The following is a 17,741-nucleotide window of genomic DNA, read 5'->3' as shown; positions in this document are numbered from 1 at the left end:
ACGTGGCTCTGAGCTTCACTTCCTCACCTGTGAATGGGATCTGTGCACCTCTCATAGGGTTGACATGGGGTAAGTGAATTAAATGTGATAAAGCTCTGAAAGCCAGAAAGGCCTACAAATGTTTAAGCCATTCTGATGAAAGGTGGTAAGGAGAGGTATTGTGAGGGGTGTTGATCACACAAGCTTGCTTTTCCGATTTGCAAATTGTTCTATTCTGTAGAGAATTACGAAAATTTCCCAGACATAGCTCTGGCCCTGCCAACTCTGTTTGACAGTATGCAGCCAATGCAGAGGGGCCTGGGTGGGTCCGGGAGTGGCCTGGCCCAGGAAGTAACTCGCTGAGCAGTCAGGCGTTTGCTTATATGGAGCTTATTTCAGTTTCACAACAGAGCAAGTTACAGCTGGGGAGTTACTGAGAACCACGAGACTGTTTTCCTGACGATATACAAATGTGAGCTTTTATTACATTACGTAATGATGCCAAGCCCTAATCCAGTAGCTAAATCCCAGGAAGCCCGCAGACCTCAGGGGGTGGGTGCTGGGAGCGGCTAGGGGAGAGACAGGAACGCCATTCTCCTGGCTACTTAGAATTTACTACTTTATATGAACCCCTCCTGGATGCAAAATTTGAACAATGTAGGACTTCCTTCTACATCTTAACAAGCCAATTCACTTTTTTAAAGTAGTCTCATTTCTGTTTCCTTTTTCACATCTTTCAAAAACTATTTTACTGCAAACTAAATATTTTCCTACCCTCTTCCCCACCGTCTTTAGCAAGTATTTTCTTAGCTTTTCTGTGAAGACTTTTCTTCTCTCTTCTCAAGGGTTTTATAGTCATCTATGTTTCTAATCAGTCGATCTGCCTCCTGGTGTAAGCTGCTTCCAAATGCGTGCATCTCCCGTGCCTGCTTGTGCCTCTAACTAGAAGCAGAACGTTTTCCCAACACTGGAAATGGGAGTTAAAAACCAAAGTTAAACAAGCCTAGAAAATTTGAGGAAATAGAAATGTATAAACTTGCCCATTTAGGGAGCTGAAGGCTTAGTGTCCTGCAGTCAAGCTCCCTCACTTGATGTCCAAAGACACTCAGTGCTGTGCTAGGTGGTGGTGAGGCCGGAGGCTGGGGGACAGGGAGGGGGCAGGAGACCCTGGGGCGAGGGAGTGCTTTGGATTCCACATCCCTGTCTAAGGTTATGTTAAATTGCAATGTAAAGGTTACAACAATTCTGTGTTCACTGGTTGTTTTATATAGAAAAGTTTCTGTTGTTTAACAAATGGAGCTAAAAGCTGCAAAACCTCGCTGTATAAGGCATTGGCAAGGGCTCAAGACCAGAGGAATCCATACAGGTACTGATAAGACAGTTGTTTTACATTTAATTTTGCAGATCAGAGGGGTCTTGGAGCTTATCTATCTAACCTTCCACACGTGAAGAACATGAGTCCCCATGTAGAAGTGATATATTAGTGCTTTAAGGCCTAATTAGCCAATACAGTTAGTTAATGTGATTCTTGATTTTTGTTTCTCCATAAAATTAAACAGAAAGAACTCATTTTCCAAAAAGGAGTGAAGGGGAACCCGTAACAAGCCTTCCCTGATACATCCCTTTGCCCCAGTAAATGTTTGTGAGCACCTTTGTCTAATATGTACATCTCCATAAGGAGTCTCTGCTTCTTCTGATTTTCATTTGGCAGAGATGAGGCCAATCAAAGAGTACTTTTTGACTGAGGGTTGTCACCCCCAGACCAAAAGAGGACCTAGGGGCTGCAGTCACAAGTGCCAGGCCTGGCGTGACAGCATTCCATTCCTGCTGACCTGCCTGGGGCTGCGGACACCCAGGTGGGCGGCTCCAGGAGGGAAGGGCCCGGTCCTCAGGCCTGCCTGGCTCAGTGACCAGCAGAGAACTAGCACACTGAGGCGGTAACACAGTAACACCTGGGTTCCAGTACCACCTCCTACGTACGCACTTTCCTCATCTGTAAAGTGGGCGAAGTAGCCTCACCTGTCCCCAGGTGGTCTGAGAATTAAATGATGCAGTTCACATGGCATACTTAGCACAGTGCCTGGCACAGAGCCGGGTGTCCCTGAAGGGTGGATGGAAGGGAGGGGAGAGGGAGGGAGAGCGAACGGGGTAGGCGACTTTCCAGAAATCTGATCAGTCGTTGAATACAGCAGCGGAGATCTTTCACTTGGACCTTACCAAAGGTTTAGGACCGTGTGAATCACTTGGTGTCTGGGAATTCTGTGAGAAGCAGAAGGACCAGGTGACAATGTGTACCACTGTACATCAACATTCATCCCTCTAAAAAATGAAGGATGCCTCGCAGGGCAAGATTTTTCTAATTTTGGAGGTAAAAAAAGTCCTAGGTTTAAAGAAAAAGCAATTTTCCATTATGTACCTTTAAAAACATTTAATTTAATGTAAGTGTAATTAACATTTAAATTAGAAGTTTTAAATTTCAATTGTATTCTTACATCTACTATTTCGCATTATTCTTAAAGCACTCTGGGACAGAAGCTGGGCTTATTAAATCCCTTTTGACCCAGCCAAGGCACAGCCGCCCAGAGCCCAGGACCACTGTATGGAAAATGCGGAATTTTCAGGGCCATAGGTACCTGGCTTGAAGATATGACTTTTAATTATCTCTGGATCCCACTCTTAAGGGCCTTTATTACAATATGAAATCTAGGAGATTTCTCTGGCAGCCTCAGATACAACTGCTGCAAATACTTTTCCCCGCTTATTGCATGGATTTTTCTGCTCCTGTGCAATGTTAATACTTCATTTCTCCTCACTTTTAAGGCCTCTTCTCCATATTGCATCTCTCCCCGAAGTTAAATCTTCCTTTAATCAGAGGAACAGTTCAGTTGCTCAGCTCAGCAGGGCGCCAGGTGGGCAGGGTGCCTCCCCTCCCAGGAGGTCCCTGAGCTGTGAAGGTGGGCAGAGCACCTGCCTCACCAGGCTACTGGCAGTGATGAGCGAAATGATGATGTACGGGGCACTCGGGAAATTTTAATTTTAATCATCATTAATATTATTATCTTCATTATTATTTAGAGTTTTGGGTTGACGAAATAGGACCGTAACTCCTTTTCCCAAACTGTGTTCTGGCTGTCCATTGTCAGGGACCTTCTTTCCCACTTAGGATCTGAGGGCAGGTGACGTTTTGAAGGTGACAAGTTCCCATGGTAGAGGCCACTTCTTCTGGCGGGACCCAAACTTCAGAATCAAGGGTGTGGCAATGACACCAAAGGGTTTTCTTAAAGAACCTCCCGTCACACACACCCTTGGTACATGGGACGCCCATTCAGTTTTTCCACGTGGAAACTAACCTCTAGTAATAGTTTTTTGAAACTTCTTAGATGTTGCGGTTGCCCTGCCAGCTATTGGGTCCCCCTTCCTCCCCCAGATGTTCCCCCTCCAGCCAATCACGGCTGCATCAGGTCCCTGGGAGCCATGTCACGTGTCAGCTGTGGCCACTCACTCTTGTCCCAGCTCAGCTTGTGCCCAGCGCCCGTCTGCCCTTCTTCCCTGGAAACCTGCCCTTTCAGAACGACCCAGGCAGCGCCTCAGCTTCCTCCCCTCTGACCACAACCAGAGTGTTCAGAGCCGTGGTGGGCCGGACGGCTTGTCCCATTTTTATCCTTGACCCATAAAGGGGCAGTGTTGTATGCTGCCAACATCGGTGAGAGAACGGACTGATTTAGACGCTAAATTAGGTTTTCCTCTGTGAGGGCTCCATTGCGTGCATCTGAGGAATATTTTCAGGTCTGAAAAGTGTCCTCACCAAGTAAGAAAAGGAACTCCTCGAAGCCATAGAGTGTATGTTGTTTTTCTTCTTAGTAGTTCTAGCACTTGAGACCGTACTGGAAAAATACTCGGTAAGTGGAAAATAATAAAGTCAGTGTGGCATTCGTGGTCAAGAGTCCTGGAGGCAGATCAAGATCAAGGTGCAGCCCCATCCCAGCCCTGCGGCTGGTTAACTGTGTGATGTCGGGCAACGTACTTGCTCGTGGCATGTCCTTTTGGTAGTATGAGGGTTTATGCAGTCATTTGACAAATTTTTATTAAAGATTTAGCATAGAGTTGGCAGACAGAAGCAAGTAGAACATAAGTAAGATGACTTGGGGTAAACATGGAGACAGCTGTGAGGTACTGAAGGCAGCGGGCAGTGTGTCACCAGTGTGTAGCTGGCGTCTGAACCTTGGCATGAAAAGAGAGTGCCCAGTGAGAGAGGGTCTGTGGAGAAGGGAAGAGGCTCTGGCTGAGGCCTGGGCGCAGCACACTGCAGAGAGGCCAGCTGAGGCAGGCGGTGAACCAAGGCACCGGCGAGGCTGCTATTAAAAAGGTGGCCCTGGATGCAGAGATGTCCACGGAGGCCTTTAGGCTCATTGGCTGTATTCGACAAACACAAAAGAGGACATGGAAAACATTAAATAAAAGAATCTCTCAGTGAGCCTACAATTTTAGTGGGATTTTTATCAGCCAAGAAAAAGTTTTCAATAAGACATTTCCAAATGGAAACTGCTTTCTGCACAGGACAGCCAGAGAGCCAGGCCTTCACCCCCATTGCTGAGCCATCGCTGGTCTCCCCAGAGGCCTCCCGAGCCCCGTAACCAAGGGCCACATGCACACCATCTACTGCAGTCACCTCTGGATGCTCTGCCTCCCACAGGAAAGCAGTCTCACAGTGTAGCCAGTATTATACTTTCTAGGTTAAAAATACAACTGCCGCTTGCCCCATAGGAATGCCCTGTGGTGGACTACAGAGACCTTACACCTTGCATGGGCTCTTCACTAGGCTAACTCGGCGTCCCAAGCCTTCTTTGCTGGTTGGCAACTCACTTCAGTGAAGGGACTCCATCCATCACATAGCTGGGGTTTGACCATCAGCTTTCACAGCTGGAATCAGAGGCTCCAGCCTAACGTGCTTCTGTGTCCCCACTGCTGATTCCCATTTTCTATGCTTACATAGAAGAAAAGTCTTCTCAGAATGACAGTCTCAAAGTCAGGAAAATCTGGCCGACTCGGATCTCTGTCTTTGTGCATGTCTGCGTAGACCTCTCACTGGACAGCCCATGTACACTGGTGTCTGGGGGAAGTGAAGTTGTTTTTCCACAGGAGTGAACTGGTCCAGCTGTGCAGGGTTGTCAGCACGCATTAGGACATAATGTGGAGCACTGATAGCAGTTACCTTCCTTTCAGTGTCATCTTATAGGCCATCAGGTTGTCACCTGCTCCAAAACTTCTCTTTGGGTCCTCAGCTCAGACTGGCTGTTTCCTGTTCATTTAACTTGCAGACAAAGATGGACTTTACCATCTCCAGGTGTCCTCATGCCCTTTCCAAGAAGCAAGCTTGCACTAGACATAAATATGAGATGAGTGCTTTAGGATAGGTGGCCAGAAAGAAATGACACACTGCCTTGCATAACTTTACAGTGCTGTGTTAACACAGTCACGCCTCATACAGCCTTCTCTGAAGGTCTGCAAAGCACACATAGGTATTTCAAATTCGGTAGAGGCTAAGCTGAGAAAAGGCCCCAGGCAAAAAACTAAGCCTCTGATGGGAGTGGGTGTGTTAGTTGGGCACTCTGAATCGAAGAGCAGGTGAATAGTGCAAGAAGAGAAGCCCTTTGCCATTACTTGCAGGGGCAAGATCAAACCATAAACAGATCCCCAAGATAAGAAGATGAGGATTTGTGCTCAGGGCACCACAGGGGATAGGAGAACGCCTGATCCCGGTGTGCTGTCATTCACAAGGTGCTAGAGGTGGCAGGGGCATTGAGGAAGATGGACCTCAAGTTCTAGTTCCACTGCTTTTGAGCTGAATGGCCCCATGCAAGCGGTCTCCTTTCTCCCTGAGCCTCAGTTTGCTCATCTGTAAAATAGGGCAACATCATCATTTTTCTCATAGGAAAATTTCAAGGCCAAATGTACTAATATGACCTGTGTTGACAAACTATAAAAACATCATGTACTTGTAAAAAAATACTTTCTCAGACATTATTTAGCACCACAAGAACTCTATAAAATATCCTTGTGTTGCAGGTAAGGAAGCTGAGAACTGTGGACTGAAAGACCTGGCGTATTACATTGAACTTGAAGATCATGGTTCACTTTAAAAAATGACAACTCTCCTACAACTATTGAAATAGCAGATGTATTTCTTAGGAACACAGTTGAAACTAGGAAGGGAGAACAAGGGATTATCCCTCTGTCCTGTCCCAGGCCCTTTGTGACTTGACCACTTACCGTGAGGTCATCACTCAATTCCACAAGCCTGTGAGAGGCAGAGCCCCCCACAGGCCCGCCCAGCACCCCACATCAGAAAGTGCAGCTACCACCTTAAGGGAAGAATGTCTGTCAACCAAAGAAATCACCTTTTCAAAAAAGGGAAATCTTTGCTGGTCTAATTGTAATGAGAATTTATATTCCCTTTTGCCATTTGAGAAGAACACAGATGCTTTATTTTTTCAAAACAATTTTAAAAATTCAGTTTAAAGAATAATTATATTCTTGAAATGTCTTCATGTTAAGCCTTTCCTTTCTGTGAGTGTTGAATTTGGAAATGTGTAGTCTAATATCATTTTGTTATATTATTGGAGTGTTGGGGTGGGGGGTGATGGGCTCCCTAGAGTAAAAAAACATCTTATTAATTGATTTCCCTATTTTTTTTCTGCCTCTCATTTCAGAACGGTTTGATCACCACTGTCCCTGGGTAGGCAACTGTGTGGGGAAAAGAAACTACAGATTTTTTTATATGTTTATTTTATCTCTGTCTTTTCTGACAGTCTTTATATTTGCATTCGTTATCACCCACGTCATTCTTCGTAAGTATGCTGGCGAAATCAGATTTCGTATGTAACCATTTGCCTGACTTTGGTTTTCTGATTTAATTTTGATTTAATATTTTGATCATTCCTGGCTCTTTCTTCTCTTTCCCCTCTCCCCCCTCCCTCCCTCCAGCCTGCCCCTTTCCTTTCCTGCCATGCTTCCAACCCCCCCACCCCCCACCCCCACCTTCTTTCCCCACTCCCCACCCATCCACAACAGCTGCCAGGACCACCCCAGACAAGGCTCTCTTACAACACTTGATACACTGGACCCTATTCCAGCCTCGGTGGTTTGCCTTTTATCTTTTGTCAAGGGATCTCCTGGAAGAACCATCCCTACATTGTGCACAAAGGATAATGTGCTACAGTGATAACCATCCAATGGCAGAACTTTTCACTTAAGCAGGAATGGTCACCTGTCCTAGAAGAAAATGTCTGGGAATAAAGATAGGGTTTTCTTACACACAAATCTGTATATGTTAGAGACATACGTTCAATAAGATGTGCAATTATCCGCTAGAATATTAGTAAATCCCTGGCTTATGAAGGAAGCCACTTTATTAAAAATGAGATTCAGATATAAATGATTTTAATATATATTTGCCTAAGCAACTGGCATTTTTCATTCCCAATTCTGAAGGTCGTAACTTTGAATTCCTTTCATCTCTTGGTCACTCACTTACCCACAATAGGCAGTGATGAGAAGGAAGTTAATTGGCTTTGAACTATAAATTTAAGCCTCTAAACTTCCATTATAGGGCCATTAGCAGATTTAAAGACCAGCAGTGCCTCTTGTCCACATTCCTGAAGTACAGCAACCCATTAGCAAGTACAGAGCCTCATTCTGGAATGTTTCTGGAAATATCTGAATACATGCCTCACTTTCTCCCCAGGAAGCAGTGCTAATACCACAAATGGAGTGCTGAAGCTCCTTTAGAAACGCACATTCTCCTCCCCTCTCTTTTGGTGAGGTTTGCACCCGGCCAGGCAAGTGGGTAGTATGGATAGTCTCACATTAGTTCCTTTTAAATATTGGTCAAATTGAGACATTAAATGGGCTATCCTATTTTCATAGGCATTTTAAATCCTAGTTCCCATTCTTTCTGGCTGAAATCCTTTCATCTGAATGTGACACACATTTGTAATGTGTTTGAGAGCCATGACTTGGAGTGACAGCAAGAAGAGGTTGGAGACCTTGCCACGCTGCCCGGGGGAGAGGCCAATGGTGGCACTGATGAAGCACCTTTTCTCTCTATTTTCAGAGTCAAAAAAAGGCAAAAATGTAGCCAAGGTCCTATCTGTGTCTTAATACACAAAGACGTAGAGAGAAGAAGCAATTCTTTTACACAATCCAAGAAGAAATAAGTACAGATATTCTGGCATACCTGTGACACCAAAAATAGTATTTAAATGTTGAGTTAACATTTAATTTATATATTATCAAGTTGCATATATGACATTGCCCCTGCATTCTGGATATCAAGGGCCAGTTTTCATTTGCTGAACTACGCACATAAACGCTGGGAACACACACACACACTCACATACGACACACACACACACACCGTGAAGCTGGCTGCCTACCACCAAAATGGTTGAGCTGTGATGTACATTTCATTTTCACCTCCTCTAAAGTCTTTCTCATCCTGGCATCAGCAAAATGGAGTTTGCTATAGTTAAACTTTTGTTTTGTTAATCCAGTCTTCTACCAAAGAAGTCTGGAGTTTATCAGCCTTGCAAGTTATCCAAATATTTTAGACAAAAGCAAATCAAGGTCTTTCTCCCCCGGCTCTGAACCCCCTGAGAGCTGCCTGAAACACCCCACCCCACTTGGTATGGCCCTTGATGCTTTGGGGTAGGGCAGAGGCTTTTCCGCAGTCCCCATGAATCCTTGAGATTCTGAAAGTGTTAGCAAAGGCAGACAAATGGCTGTCTGAGGGCCGCTGGGGAACGGCCACCTGAGTTCTCCCTGGGAGAAAGTGGGCTCTGAGGGGACAGCATGGAAGAGAAGCCTGTTACTGCAAAGATCCCTGGGAAGATGACATCTGGAATTCCTTCTAGAAGGACAGTTTGGAAAAGCCCATCGATCTGGGTGCAGCAGGGAAGCAGACCATTCTTTCAGGGTCCTCATCCTGCCACGGGGTGGTGTTTGCTGAGGTCTGCTGTGGTCCACTTGCTGGTTTAGACCTACTGGCCTCGTGAAGAAAGCCTCAAGCTTTCCTTATTAGTTCTCCACCAGTTGGCATCCTGGCACCTCAGTGGTGGCCGGGGGGCACAGAGGGAATGGAAACTCAAGGACAAATGTGGCACCAACCCACTCTCAGCCTTTCCGTAGCCGGGCACAGTTTCCTACTACACAAAGGGGCCTGGGGCCCTGCCTCGAGCTCCCACATTGCATCCACACCAGCATCACACACAGCAGAGGTGCACCAGCACCCGGCCTGGCCTCTCAGCTCTCCCTGTTCATCTCATCGCTACCCCAGGGCCAAATTATGTCCCCAGAACACATGGCTTTGTGCAGCACATGGGGAACGGACATGACCACCTCAAGATGGGGGCACCAAGAGCTTCTCACTGTGGGCATTTGTTTTCAGAAACCATAATGTCAATACATGAAATAAAAATTGCTTATCAGATGCATCTTTACTTAAGCCCCTAAAGAATTGTTTTCTTGCACAGACTGTTTGTATTAAAATGGCTTAAACCCAAAAGGAGTCAGTAATAAACTTCAGCTTTCTGAGTTTGTTTACTCTGGGTCCAGAGAAAGATGTCTTTTATACGTAGCATAGTTTATAGGACGTCCAGGGTCAAAAGTTAACAAACTTTAGGAAACAGTCTATCATAAAGAAGAGAAAAAAATAACATACAGTATTCTGTTTTCTTATTAAAATGGGGAAAACAAAGAAGTAATCAGAACTATAATTTATGGGAAAGTTTGCAGATCCATCTGCTTTTATGGAAAAATCCTGCAGATGTCGGGTGTTACTATGAATGTGCTATTTTCTTGTTTAACAACTTTAGTGGAATCTCTATCTCTGGTCATGACAGTGGGTGCTGTAACACATACAAAATCTAATTATTAAATTGATCTTTAGACACCTGTTATTTTTATGTAGATGTCAGAGCTTCCAGCATGAAGAATGTTTTTCTAGAGGTAAATGTTTGGTGCTAAACTTTGTCTTTTATTCCCACAGGTTCACAGCAAACAGGATTCCTAAATGCCCTGAAGGACAGTCCTGCAAGATATCCTTTCTGGTGGCCCTGCCTCTGTACAGCACTAACGTGTTAAGTATTGGACAGACCTTCTGCTCAGTTACCTGTTCTCTTACCTTGGCTTTTCTTCCCAGAAATCGTATTCTGTTTTGTTCTGTAAGGCATCCAAAGAGCATCCTAGTGTTCACTTGCCTGAGTAATAGCATCTGAAAACTTGAACCTTAAAGTGACTCCTTTATCCTTATTTAAATTGAAGTGCTCTTTAGAAAACCAAGTGTGAATTCTTGCCCAGCCCCAGAAACCCAAATTGATTTATGTTAAATCTGGTTCACTTGGGAAGAAGTAGGGCTTCGAGCACCAACTGACTTCATTTTGATCAGCAGGTGGTCCTAAGGGAGTGTTTACGGATGCCCCGGTGGGGCCCCCTCCTTGGTGCAGTCAGCACACCAGAATCCTCTGGCCCTCTATGGGTTCTGTTTGGGGGTACAGTTGGCATGCCTTCAGAACAGGTAACTGTATTATTGCCAGGACAGAACACCTTTTCACAGCCCTGAGTAGACTAAAAATGGTCAATCTCAAATACTGGATTAATCCCATCTTGTCAATCAGTATACATAGACTACTTGTACCATGTATTCTGAACTTCTTGAAAGAAAAATGTTCACCTGTTAAGTGCTTGAATGGGCTCCCATGCCCTCCCCTAGGTTTCCCTCTAATTGGTGCAGTCAGCCAGCTGGCCCCTCTGACCTGGTCCATTTGGGACCTTGCTCTCCTTTTCTTCAAATAACCAGATAGACCGAGCTTGAACTTCCATCACTCCTAGGAGTAATCTGTTTCTCACAGAGAATTCTTAAATAATGAAGAACTTTACTAAGCTGTACATATCAGGCACATCAGTTAGTTATTTAACTGGCCCATGTCCCTGGGAACTGGTGTGTATGTATGCATGCATGCATGCATGTGTGTGTGTGTGTGTGTGTGTGATGTGGTCATATATATTACATACATCTATATATTACATAACATGAAAGTGTCTCCTTTTTGGTGCCTCTGTGTTTCTGGGAAGCTCAGAATGCTGGTTGCCAGTACAGATTTTATAGTCAGCCAAGAAGGGGACAGAGACACATGGAAGACATACCCAGACTTGGCGAATACATTTCGCAGGTACATCCTGTCTTCTGTGAGTGATCTGGAAAGCTAGAGTTAGCCAGAAGGTGCCAGAAGGGAAGGTGGGCCTGGCAATGGAAGCCTCAGTCTCTGTGGCGGCTAAGAACAGGTCCCGCAGGCAATGTCAGCCTTTGCCTCTGCCCCCAACCCTGCCAGGGTGGCCATCACCACCGTCACTGTCTGCGCCCTCCTATTTTCATGGCACGTTGCTTCAGCATACCTTTCAGCCGAACCTTGCCTTTTCTTCTCTGAAGTAGAGGCTTGTCTAAGTCTTTCAGGAAATCAATTACATCACAAAAACATACTGGTGGTGGTAAGTTTTATAAATGCCCCTCAGAACCAGAACTGAGGTCTGGGCTGCCAGCTGGAATGCTCTCTGAAGCCTCAGGAGTGCGGCAGCCTCAGCCAGTGCCCCACCTCTGTTCCTGGCACCTGTGCCTTTCCTGAGACTGTGTGCCTGCACAGGATGCCCGAGCAGGGGCGCCTCTCAGCGGGGACGGGAGGCGAAAGGCTGGCCTGAGGCAGGGGGTTTCAGCTGCTCTGTCCCAGTGGCTGCAGGCTACCTCAGCTACTGCTGCTCCGTGTGGCTCTCCGGGGCTCTCCGTGGGCAAGACTCCCCCCAGTGCAGAGAGGAGCTGTGTGTGGCGGGGTTTGTCACGCCTCGTCTTCATGAGAGTTTTTTTGCTGCCACTACCTAGAGGCTGCTCATGATTTCCGCTACAGACAGCCCGCTCTGTGGGTCTGATCATATCATAATCCCAGGAGTCCAGCTTGCAAGTCCTGGACTGGGACAAAAGTGTTTTCTTTCCTGCTCCACCACGGTTGAGTATGAGGTCGGGGTTCATTTCTTTTAATCCTTCTGCATCTCAGTTTTTTGCCCTGCAACAGTCTACCATTCTGTACTTGACAATGGTCTACTGACAAAATCAATCATATGGCATGTAAGTGAGAACCCTCAGTGCCAAATACTGCTTCCGTGCCTGGCGGGAGTGACTTCAGAGGCCTCTTTTTGTGACAGTGTATGCAGTGGGCAGGCTCTGCCAGAACCTTCTTTTAGAGCACACGTGTCTGCTCATTCTCATGTTTGGCTGTGCTCACAGCCTGTATAATCAAGAGCATTGTGTTCTCCAGTAAGGGCAACAGACAAAGCTGCTCATGGAGAGAGTGACAGTGTATCTGAAGTGGCATGCTGACTGTGCTAGAGAAACTAGGGGAGGAAACACAGAAAGGTTCTTATTTGGTTCAGAATAAATATTAGCTTATTTTCCCTTAAAATATCATTCTCAGGGTCTCCCCATGGCCAGGTTTTTGAAAACTCATGGAAGTGTCAGCCTCTGCCTTTGCAAACAGCATGCCATACCGAGGTGCTGACATGTCCCCCTTGGCTGGTGTTACCCAGGCCTGTCTTCCACCTTCAGGAGCTTGACAGCCACTTGGCCCAGTTGGATGAGGTGGTGGGCACAGCCTGCTCTGACCGCTAGGCAAGCCCCTAAGAGCATCCAGACGTGGTGGCAGGACGTGCTGGCCCCTCCAGCCCAGGGCCCTTTGCAGCCCTGCTCCAGCCCGTGCCGGGTGCCTTTTGGAGACTTAGAGCAACATAAATGTATAATCACATGGTTCTGTGGGTTGGAAATCCAGGAGGCTCCGCTGGTTTCTGCTGCAGGGCCCACAGTGCTGAAATCAAGGTCTTACCGGAAGGCTCCAGAGAGAATCGTGTCCCTGGCTCGTGCAGGTGGTTGTCCAGGTTCACGGGTATAGGACCGAGGTCCCCTTTTCATTGCTCAGTTCCCTGACTCATGACTCCCTTCCTCTTCAAAGCCATCAGTAGTGAGTCTAGTCCCCTTCACACTTTGAATCTCCTCTGTCTCTCTAACCTCAGCCAGAAGGCTCTGCTTTTAAATTTTTGTTTTTATTTTTTTAATGTACATCTTGATGCATTTTGACATGTGTTTACTCTCATGTAACCATTGCCCAGATCACTATATCAAACATTCTCACTAATTTTTCTGCTTCATCTATGTCACCCGTCTCCCCACCCACCTTCCCCATGTCAACCACTGCTATGTTCTGTGTCTGTGAGTCCATTTCAGTTTGTTTGTTCATTTGTTTTGTTTTTAAGATTCCACATATAAATGAAATCATATGGGATTTGTCTTTCTCTGACTTACTTCACTTAGCAAAATATCCTCTGGGTCTATCCATGTTGTCTCAAATGGTTTCCTTTTCCATGGCTGAGTAGTACATTGCATATATATATTGTGCCATATTTTTTTATCCATTCATTGATGGACAGTTTGGTTGCTTCTGTATTTTGGCTGTTGTAAATAATGCTGTGATAAACTTAGGGGAGCATATATATCTTTTCCAATTAGTGATTTTGTTTTCTTCATGTAAATTCCCAGAAGTGGAATTGGATCATATGGTATTTCTAGTTCAGTTTTTTTAGAGACCTCCATACTGCTTTCCATAGTGGCCACCTCAGTTTGCAATCCCATCAGCAGTGTACAAGGATTCCCTTTTCTCCACATCCTCGCCAACACTTGTTATGTCTTGTCTTGTTGATAGTCGCCATTCTGACTGGTGTGAAGTGATATCTCATTGAGGTTTTAATTTACATTTCCCTGATGATTAGTGATGTTGAGCATCTCTTCATGTGCTGATGACCATCTCCATGTCTTCTTTGGAAAAATGCCTATTCATATCCTTTGCCCATATTTTAATTGGACTACTCAGTTTTTTGATGTTGAGTTGTATGAGTTCTTTATATATTTTGGATATTAGCCCCTTATCAGACATACCACTTGCAGATATCTTCTCCCATACAGTAGGTTGCTTTTTCACTTTATTGATGGTTTCCTTTGCTGTATGGGAGATTTTTTTTTTTTCCTTACCTAGGAAGACAGATCCCAAAAAAATTATGAATGCTGATGTTTAAGAGTGTACTGTCTATGTTTTCTTCTAGGAGTTTTATGGCTTTAGGTCTTATATTTAGGTCTTTAATCCATTTTTAATATTTTTGTATGTGGTATAAGACATGATCCAGATTTATTCTTTTGAAAATAGCTGTCCAGTTTTCTCAGCACCACTTATTGAAGAGACTGTCTTTTCCTATTGTATATTCTTGCCTCCTTTGTCTTATCTTAATTGACCATATAGGCCTGGGCTCTCTATTCTGGTCCATTGGTTTAAGTATCTGTTTTTGTGCAGGTACCATACTGCTTTGATTACAGTAGCTTTGTAGTATAGTTTGAAACTAGGTGTGTGGTAATATCAGCTTTGTTCTTCTTTCTCAGCATCGCTTTGGTTAGAAAGGCTCTGCTTAAGGAGTAGCCAGACCCCAAGAATTCAGGATAATCTTCCCATCTCAAGATCCGTGACCTTCGATCTACAAACTCCCTTTTGCCATATAGGTTATGAATTCACAGCTGCCAGGGATGTGGACATCTTTGGGGAGGCCATTGTCCTGTGGACCCCACAGGACTTCAGGGAGGAGCCATTCAAGTGGATTTGAGGAGATTTTCTCCAAACCCATCCATGAAGCTTGCTAGCAGTCCCAACTACTTCTAAGTATATTATACCCACCCTCCCTCGCCCTTTCTGCCCTTTCTGTTAATCTAGGATAGAGTGGACAAGAGGCAAGAACTGATGGGTTTGCAGATGTACACACACACACACACATATGTATGGATACACACACATGTGCATGTATCTCCTCCCTTGAGTTCAGGTTGAAAGTGGTCATTGAATGCCCCAGGAGGCCCCTGTTAAGCTAGCTGCCCCTTCCCAGTTTACAGAGCTGGTTATTATCACAGCTCTGTTGCTGCTGATTTGTGATCCTGATCCACTGTCGCTTCCATATCTTAGCTATTGTAAAAAGTGCTGCTATGAACATAGGGGTGCATATGTCTTTTTGAATCTGAGAAGTTGTATTCTTTGGGTATATTCCAAGAAGTGGAATTCTGGGGTCAAATGGTATTTCTATTTTTAGTTTCTGGAGGAACCTCCATATTGCTTTCCACAATGGTTGAACTAGCTTACATTCCCACCAGCAGTGTAGGAGGGTTCCCCTTTCTCCACATCCTCACCAACATTTGTTGTTTTTAGTCTTTTCTATGCTGGCCATCCTTACTGGTGTGAGGTGATATCTCATTGTGGTTTTAATTTGCATTTCCCTGATGATTAGTGATGTGGAGCATCTTTTCATGCATCTGTTGGCCATCTGAATTTCTTCTTTGGAGAACCATCTCTTCATATCCTCTGCCCATTTGTTAATCGGGTTATTTGCTTTTTGGGTGTTGAGGTGTGTGAGTTCTTTATATATTTTGGATGTTAACCCCTTGTCAGATATGTCATTTACAAATATATTCTCCCATACTGTAGGATGCCTTTTTGTTTTGTTGATGATGTCCTTTGCCGTACAAAAACTTTTTAGTTTGATGTAGTCCCATGAGTTCATTTTTGCTTTTGTTTTTCTTTCTCGAGGAGATGGGTTCAGGAAGAAATTGCTCATGCTTATATTCAGAGATGTTTGCCTATGTTGTCTTCTAAGAGTTTTATGATTTCATGACTTACGTTCAAGTCTTTAATCCATTTCGGGTTTACTTTTGTGTATGGGGTTAAACAATAATCCAGTTTCATTCTCTTGCATGTAGCTGTCCAGTTTTGCCAACACCAGCTGTTGAAGAGGCTGTCGTTTCCCCACTGTATGTCCATGGCTCCTTTATTATATATTAATTGACCATATATGGTTGGGTTTATATCTGGGCTCTCTAGTCTGTTCCATTGGTCTATGGGTCTGTTCTTATGCCAGTACCAACTTGTCTTGATTACTGTGACTTTGTAGTAGAACTTGAAGTTGGGCAGTGTAATTCCCCCTGCTTTATTCTTCCTTCTCAGGATTGCTTTGGCTATTCGAGGTCTTTTGTGGTTCCATATGAATTTTAGGATGATTTCCCTAGTTCGTTGAAGAATGCTGTTGGTATTTTTTTTTTTTTGAGAGGGCGTCTCTCATGTTTATTGATCAAATGGTTGTTAACAACAATAAAATTCTGTGTCTGTGTAGGGGACTCAATGCACAGTCATTAATCAACCCCAAGCCTATGTCTCAACAGTCTCCAATCTTCTGAAGCATAACAAACAAGTTCTTACATGGTGAACAGTGCAAGGGCAGTCATATCACAGAAACTTTCGGTTTTGATCACGCATCATGAACTATAAACAATCAAGTCAGATATGATTATTCGTTTGATTTTTATACTTGATTTATATGTGAATCCCACATTTCTCCCTTATTATTATTATTATTATTTTTTTAAATAAAATGCTGAAGTGGTAGGTAGATGCAAGATAAAGGTAGAAAACATAATTTAGTGCTGTAAGAGGGCAAATGTAGATGATCAGGTGTGTGCCTGTAGACTAAGTATTAATCCAAGCTAGACAAGGGCAACAAAACATCCACAGATGCAGAAGATTTCTCTCAAAACAGGGGGGGTGAGGTTCTAAGCCTCCCCTCTGTTGGTCCCCAATTTCTCTCCTGATGGCCCCCCTGCGACTGTTGCTGTTGGTATTTTGATAGGAATTACATTGAATCTATAGATTGCTTTAGGCAGGATGGCCATTTTGACAATATGAATTCTTCCTATCCATGAGCATGGGATGTGTTTCCATTTATTGGTATCTTCTTTAATTTCTCCATGAGTGTCTTGTAGTTTTCAGAGTATAGGTCTTACACTTCCTTGGTTAGGTTTATTCCTAGGTATTTTATTCTTTTTGATGCAATTGTGAATGGAATTCTTTTCCTGATTTCTCTCTCTGCTAGTTCTTTGTTAGTGTATAGGAGAGCCACAGATTTCTGTGTATTAATTTTGTATCCTGCAACTTCGCTGAATTTGGATATTAGATCTAGTAGTTTTGGAGTGGATTCTTTAGGGTTTTTTTATGTACAATATCATGTCATCCTGATCCACTGTCATGCTGGGCTTCTGCCTGATAAAAGATGACCTGAAACCGAAGCCACAGTGTCCCAGGGCAGCTGCCCCAACCAACATAAAGACTCTGATAAAACCACCCCTTTCTCTCCCAGAGAAAATGGAGAACAAAGAACAAGAATCAGGAGGAAGCTGAGCAAAGCTGTCCAGCAGCGAAGAGATGAGCAGTTGGGACAATGTCCCCAAACTGGATCTTCTTTATTCTTTTTGGGAGTAGTGGAGAATTTCAGGAACATCAGGCACACCCATGCATAAAACTGAGGTGCGGGGCTTTTTAATCACAAAGCACATAAATTTCTGTGTGCCACTAATGCTTCTCCCCAAACAATGTCATCTGATGGGGTATCTTCTGTTTGAAATACATGCCTTGGGGAAGAATCCCTCCAATTAGTCTATTAAGAAGTGTTGAGTTCTGATTTGTTACAAATTTGTATTCCAGAAGAAAAACTAGGCTTTAGGTTCTACTGTGTTGTGATTTATTTTTGAAAAAATATCAAGCTCTGGTTATTAGTGATAATATACATATGATAAGTAAGGCTGGGTC

General features: G+C 44.3%; 1 protein-coding gene across 2 annotated transcripts in view; it reads left to right on the top strand.

The window, feature by feature from the left end:
- ZDHHC14 (zinc finger DHHC-type palmitoyltransferase 14) overlaps window positions 1-17,741 on the top strand; it is a 258,748-nt gene that overhangs the window by 204,388 nt on the left and 36,619 nt on the right. For both annotated transcript variants that reach the window (XM_036886708.2, XM_036886707.2), the window contains exons 4-5: window positions 6,690-6,827; window positions 10,025-10,073. In XM_036886708.2, the coding sequence (XP_036742603.1) occupies window positions 6,690-6,827; window positions 10,025-10,073 (187 nt within the window). The remainder of the gene's footprint in view (window positions 1-6,689; window positions 6,828-10,024; window positions 10,074-17,741) is intronic.

The sequence above is a fragment of the Manis pentadactyla genome, chromosome 12 (genome assembly GCF_030020395.1).
Source record: "Manis pentadactyla isolate mManPen7 chromosome 12, mManPen7.hap1, whole genome shotgun sequence".
NCBI classification, from domain to species: domain Eukaryota; kingdom Metazoa; phylum Chordata; class Mammalia; order Pholidota; family Manidae; genus Manis; species Manis pentadactyla.
This window is presented reverse-complemented; position numbering and strand designations above follow the sequence as displayed.